Here is a 7,306-nt window from a genome sequence, read left to right as displayed (position 1 = left end):
TCAATCTTCTTTTTTATAATGTACACGGATGTACACGTATCATGCTTGTATGTATTTAATATTTTAGGTGCTTATTTTTTGTGAAACATTACTATGTTATAGTACCCCCTAGGAAAAACGGACATAAATGTTACAATCTCACAAGGTCTTTCAAACTAATTGAAAAAAAAAACTATGGACGTGTTTGTAAAATATGACCAGCTATGTTCAGCCAACCGAATCATGGACATTTAAACCATAAATGTTTCGTACAAATGATTCCGGCAGATCACCCGCTAAATGCGCCCATCTTATTTGGTAATTTTTTGCATTTTGAGATGCCCCTTCTGGTAACAAGACGGTAAAATTTTGTGTTTCTTACATATATTGTATAATTTAGTATTACTCATCAAATATTATAGTTTGAACAAAATGTCTATTGTAGTATTTGTATAATTTGAATTTAAGTGCTAAAAATTGGCATTTTCCTATAACAGAAAAAATATGGATATAAATAAACAAAGAATTTAGCAATTATCTTGGGACAGAATTGTGGTTATATAGAGAAAACTTAGTTCTACTGGTTAAAGTTCAAAAGAATTTATGGGACTGTAACTAAGAATGTGTACATCCATCTGTCTGTTTGTAAACAATTTTTCATAGTGCTACTTCTACAGTTTTGGTATCACTTCAAAAAACACAAGTAGACTACATTAAGATACATAATTATGTTTTTATGTTTGATTAGCAGTGTTGCGATGATTACTAAATATTGAAATTTCCTTCATAATAAAATCACCCAAAGCAACAGAGTGCTTTGATTCATCTTTTTCACATTGTTCATATTGCTCTGCTTCGCCTGGATCTCAGTGTCTTGTGAAATTCCTACAAAGTGTTTTACGCCAGACACTTTGCTTAAAGAGACTTGTTTCAATGTAAAATCACACTTTAGCAATATACAAATAGGAAACAATGTATTTGTCCCCACATTACAATTCCATCACATGATTAATACTTAATAAGAGAAATGGATTGACAGTATATAATGCTTTAATTCTGTCCTTTATCTTAAAGGTTAATTTACATTTTGATATGCCAAATAGGCCCTGTCAATTTCTTAAAAAGTTGTTTATTGAAAACAATACATGGTTATAAAGTTTAACTTCTAATTATACCCCCGCTCCGAAGGAGAGGGGGGGTATACTGTTTTACCCTTGTGTGTCTGTCCGTCTGTCCGTCCGTGTGTCTGTGTGTCCGTCCGAAACAAATATTTCGTCAGTTTTCTCAGCAACTACTCAACGAAGATGCTTGAAATTTTAACACAATCTTCTCTGAGGCATGCCATACGATGGGATACATTTTTGTTTAAATCCGATGTCAACTTCCTGTTTGTCTGTGCGTCTGTCGGTTTCATACATAACAATTTTTCTTCATAGTTTTCTCAGCAACTACTCATCGCAGATGCATGTAATTTTAACACAATCTTCTCTGAGGCATGACATACGGTGGGATACATTTTTGTTTAAATCCGATGTCAACTTCCTGTTTGTATGTCCGTTTCATACATAACAAATTTTCGTCAGTTTTCTCAGCAACTACTCATCGCAGATGCATGAAATTTTAACACAATCTTCTCTGAGGCATGACATATGGTGGGATACATTTTTGTTTAAATCCGATGTCAACTTCCTGTTTGTATGTCCGTTTCATACATAACAAATTTTCGTCAGTTTTCTCAGCAACTACTCATCGCAGATGCATGAAATTTTAACACAATTTTTTTTGAGGCATGACATACGGTGGGATACATTTTTGTTTAAATCCGATGTCAACTTCCTGTTTGTCTGTGCGTCTGTCTGTTTCATACATGACAAATCTTTGTAGCAGTTTTCTCATTAGCTATTCATAGCAGATGCTTGAAATTTTATTACTGACTTTGTTGAGGCATGCCATATGGTGGGATTAATTTTGATATGAATCTGATGTCAACTTCATCTGCCTGCCTGTAAACAGTATATTAACACGATAGTGCTTATTTACATCAGAGCGGCGTTATTACTAGTGAGCATTGGCTCACAGATTTCTTGTTATATTAAACTTTTATTTTCAAATACAATCTTGTCTCTAATCATTGTCAATTCTCTTATGCACAATTTTTAGATTTTACAATGTTTGTAGATACTGAACTAACTGATTGTGAAAGTTTATACCAAGGGGTGCATTTACATAGTTGTTGACATTATTGTCTGGAGGGAGGTCAACCAGCATGTCATTAACTGAGTCATTTGATAGAATGCAAATGTTGTGAAGAACACAGCATGCAGTTATTACTTTGCAAGCCTTCTGAACCTTCACTTTAGTAGGCCAATGGCTCTTTCAACATTCTGACGTGATGTTGATAACTTTCTATTATAATGTCTCTGGGGGCAGTTAACCTCCCATTATCACGGAAAGGGGTCATCAGGTAAGGCTTCAGTGGGTAGGCAGAATCTCCTGTAATGATTTGAAAAACTAAACCAAGTTTCTTGTATATGTATTAGGGATGTCAACGAATATTCGGATATTCATTCGATGAGTTGATATTCGAATATAAATTCATGATTCGAATATTCATTCGATGAGTTGATATTCGAATATAAATTCATGATTCGAATATTCGGATTTTAAGTATACAAGCATAAAAAAAAACTGGCAAAAACTGAAGATTTATCAGAAATTGAAATAAACTCTGATCGTTGATCAATAATAAAAATTTATTTAAAACAAAATTAAAAAACACTCCTCTTGGATTACCTTAAAGGTGTGATCATTTATATAATTAGAGGTATAACAATGTCCAGTACTTAGAATTAGTTTGTATTGTTGAAAGGACACATTTTTGTTTATGTATACATCATTTAAAATCATTATCAGGAAATTAATTAACTAAAAGTAATACCTTTTAATGTTTCTCTATTAGATAATTGCTCTGTGTGGTATAAATCTGTAGTGTTATCAGTGTACACTTTGGTAAGATGATTAATTAATCTGGAACTTATTAAAAGAATCTTATGAATTTTCGGGGGAATTTTTTTTAATTACATTTTGGATATAAACTCTTCATATATTCTGTAAAATATTTTAAGAATACAATTAAAGTGCATTTACAAAATTCTACATGAAATCTTATTCCAAAATATAATGACATAAAAGGTATATATTGCTTGACAAAAGAATGAAGATATATACATATCATAATGCAAGATGTATTTGTTTTATCGAATATATTTGAAAACTACTATCGAATATTCGAATATCAATTATTGACAATTTTGACATCCCTAATATGTATACATTAAAATTTATTAAAGTAAGAAAACCAAGCATATTAACTTACTAATATAATAACTATTTTCTTTGTTACCCCAATAAGTTTGACCAAAACAACAAAGATCTAGAGGTATCCTTATTAAAATCTTAATGTGCTTTAATTAATTTTGAAATATTTTACAAAGTTAAAATTTTCTCACCAGTTATGAAAAAGTGTGAATTTAAAATCCATTTTCCAACTCATTAAAGATATCCGAGTTTCTGAAAACTGTGGCATCGTGAGTACACCCTGGCCATCCAACAAAGCTCTCCGTAATAAGTAACATATGGTCTACAATACCTTGCAACTGGAGTGAGGGATACCCTTTCCTGTTGATGTAATCTTGATCTCCATTGGGAATATTTGTAAGAGTAATGTGACTGCCATCAATTATCCCTTTGATTCCTGGTATTTTACATTCGACCTCAAAGTGATCAGAAATTTCTTGCTGACGCTGGGGACCTGGCCAAGATATTTCTCGATCCCGAACTGGGAGTAATGCATCACAAAAGTCGTGAACACAGTAAAAAATCATTTTGTTCCATTGTTAGAAATGTTACAAGAGGAAACAAATGAAGAGTTCTCTTTTGAAATTGAGGATACCTCGGACAGCATGACAATGATTACAGATCTTCTTGGATGTCTGTATGATCCTGATATCCATGGTGAAGAATCAAAGTAATATACATTATTTTTATGCATTGATCAAATATAAGGGTAATTTTCTGAAAAAAAAAAACAAATTTATGATGAATTAAAATTGTTTTGTATCTCAGAGGTTCAGCGGAAGTTCGTAAATCAGATGAGGATGACTCAAGGTAACAGTTTGCCTGTACTCAAGTTGACAAATATAATTAACAACTTCTATGTACATGTATGCTGTGTGCTTAAAAACAGCTAATAGATATAATTTATGTTAAAAGGCTTTCCCCAGAGATTCCATTTCAACAATCTGCAGTTGATGTTTCTGACTCGCCTGAGAGGTGAGTACATGTAACACATATTTATTATGGCAGCAGTGAAGTAATTCTACATGTATATATTGTTGAATCAAGTTAAAGTTGCTTTACATCTCTGTGCCTTAGAGCTAACTAGATGTAATTTATATTAAAGGATATTTCCAGACATTCTGTGTGAACTAACTAAACGTGATAAAACTGGTCCGACTGAGAGGTGAATATATACTGTATATTGCAATTTACACAGTATTTGTATAGTACTTGATATATTGGAAACTAAAGCGTGTAAATTTTAGTAAAAAGAAAGTACAGGTAACTTTAAAGCTTTAATTAATGCAACATTTCTTCAGCTTTCCAGTAGACCAGTTGCAAGCACAGGACTTGTCTCCACTACTTCCTGGTAGTCCATTTTCAGTGTCCAGTGTTGACCCACAGATCCAGAATCAAAGGTATATCTTTAAAAGTTTTGATCTCTGTTACATGCCCAAATTAGAAATGCATAATGCATGGATGATTTTTATCATGTTCTTGCCTTGCTATTTTTTAAAGCTACTCTTCAGGGACATTCATTGCTGTATTACATGGTTCAAATATAATTCCTGCAGTTGTAAGTCCAGAAATTGAAATTGGATTCTTATTTCCTTTAATTATTAATGTTTTTTAAAGTTTGTTTCATTGAGTTTCATGAAAGTTACTTTGAAAATTCACTAACTTGAAGGCTTTAATTGAACTCATTTTTTAATGTTTTTTTTTTGCAGTTACACATTTATACACAGAACTCGATTTATTAGGCTTATAAGTAAAAAAACTTGAAATGTCATTTAACTATAGGAGTATTTAATACTGTACATGTACAGTACGTAAATGGATCAAACAAATAGTTAAAATATGTCTGCTTTTGAACAGGTTGATCATTGGCCGTATGTTCGTTTTATGGACTTCAAAAAGTCCGTAAAACTTTGGGTGGAGGGGGCAATACTCCACACACTTCTCCCCTCAGATGTTTTGAGGCCGATTGATGTCCCATCTGTGGAGATGAGAGGGTCTCGTGTATACTATCGTAAGTATCTATAGGGGTAGTGATAATGATATTAAGCTGTTAAGTATAGTAAACTTGGGTGAAAATTTTCACAGATATTAATTTTTGACAAAAGTTGAGTACTGGCAAGTGTGAAATAGATTCAATATCATGAATGACTTCTTTCAACAGGATTTACCAAAGAGACAGAGAAGACTTTTAGAGGAAATGAAATGAATGAATGAAATTATACTTTAAATCACCTCATCATTAAATACCTTTGACACCATTTCGTGTTTTTTCTTTGATGTATTTATTTATACATGTCTGTCTATAGACAAAAGGGATAAAAATCTCTAGAATCTCTTTCATTATAAATAGATGCACAGTAAACAAGGACAATGCCTGTCAAACACTAATATTAGCAACAATATGTCTGTCAAATTTCAATTAGCAATATGTTTTTCCATCAAAAATTGACATTAGCATTCTGCAGTTCCGTCAATGTGCTAGTTAGCAAATTGTGTTTCTGTCAAACAACAACAATACCCTCATGAATATCCGTCAAAAATTGACACTAGCACAGAAACAAACAACAGTTTTAAGAAATCTGTTGATGCAAACTAAAACAAAAATATAAATGTATTTATATAATTTTCACAGTTAGTGAATAGGATGATGTTAAAGTTAATATCATCAAAGATGATTTAGGAATTTGCATTTCTTTGAATTTCTAATGTCACATTTTCCGTCACACAATCCGTCAAAAAGTGTGACAATTGCAACATCATTTTGAAATTAAAATAATTAGTTATTTAAAGGGTCCATAATTTAAATTTTTACATATTTTTCTCTTTTGATGTACATATTATCACTTTCAATGCAAAAATCAACCAAACTAACATTTTGAAAAATTTCTCCTCATGGGAGTCATTTTGTGCATTTTACATGGATTATGTCATCCCCCAAAGCAACACTGTGATACAGCTCACAATATACTTATCCCTCCAAGCAACACTGTGATATAGCTCACAATATACTTATCCCTCCAAGCAACACTGTGATACAGCTCACAATATACTTATCCCTCCAAGCAACACTGTGATACAGCTCACAATATACTTATCCCTCCAAGCAACACTGTGATACAGCTCACAATATCCTTATCCCTCCAAGCAACACCGTGATACAGCTCTCAATATATTATCCCCCAAAGCAACACCGTGATATCACTGGCGGATTTAAGGGGGGCGTGGGGGGCGCACGCCCCCCCTAAAATTTTCAAAGTATGATGTGACTAATATTTATAATGCCACATTTTGGTACAAAACCAACCAAACCACTGTTATTCTGCCTGGTTTTACTCTTAAAATACAAAAAAATCCAGGAGCTTCCGGGGGCTGCGCCCCCTGGTCCCCCCATTCAAAGAATGATATAACTAGTATGAAACACGGCGTACTTTGGTACTTTACTAACCAATACCACTATTAGTAAGTACTAAGTAGGTAAATCGTTTATTATGGTGGCATGTGTTACAATACAATGAGAACTGAGAAACATTCAATACAATATTATCATTCAAACATCCGAAACTATATGCCACTTTTAACAAAAAAATTGAAAAATATGCACTATTATAGTGTCTGGTTTTACTCTAAAATACACGAAAACCAAGGAGCTTCCGGGGGCTTCGCCCCCTGGGCCTTAAGGCGGCCCCCAGACCCCTTGCCTCAACAAAGTTATCCACGCCCCCCTAACTACAAATCCTGTATCCGCCCCTGGATATAGTTCACAATATACTTATCCCCCAAAGTAACACCGTGATATAGTTCACAATATACTTATCCCCCAAAGCAACACCGTGATACAGCTCACAATATACTTATCCTTCCAAGCAACACCGTGATATTGTTCACAATATACTTGTCCCCCAAAGCAGCACTGTGATACAGCTCACAATATACTTATCCCCCAAAGTAACGATGTGATACAGCTCACAAT

General features: G+C 33.3%; 1 protein-coding gene across 1 annotated transcript; it reads left to right on the top strand.

The window, feature by feature from the left end:
- Window positions 1-3,881: 3,881 nt before the first annotated feature.
- On the top strand, window positions 3,882-5,585 carry LOC134243787 (uncharacterized). Its single transcript, XM_062726022.1, has 7 exons — window positions 3,882-4,006; window positions 4,105-4,117; window positions 4,226-4,311; window positions 4,442-4,501; window positions 4,638-4,736; window positions 5,194-5,347; window positions 5,498-5,585. The coding sequence occupies exons 1-6, from the start codon at window positions 3,882-3,884 to the stop codon at window positions 5,240-5,242; spliced, it is 432 nt and encodes a 143-aa protein (XP_062582006.1). The 3' UTR covers window positions 5,243-5,347; window positions 5,498-5,585.
- The last annotated feature ends 1,721 nt before the right edge of the window (window positions 5,586-7,306 follow it).

This window comes from Saccostrea cucullata, unplaced genomic scaffold, assembly GCF_032062105.1.
Source record: "Saccostrea cucullata isolate Sc308-1 unplaced genomic scaffold, CSIRO_AGI_Scuc_v1 ctg2342, whole genome shotgun sequence".
Lineage (NCBI taxonomy): Eukaryota > Metazoa > Mollusca > Bivalvia > Ostreida > Ostreidae > Saccostrea > Saccostrea cuccullata.
Note: the sequence above shows the minus strand (reverse complement) of the source record. Positions and strands in the feature narration are given on the sequence as shown.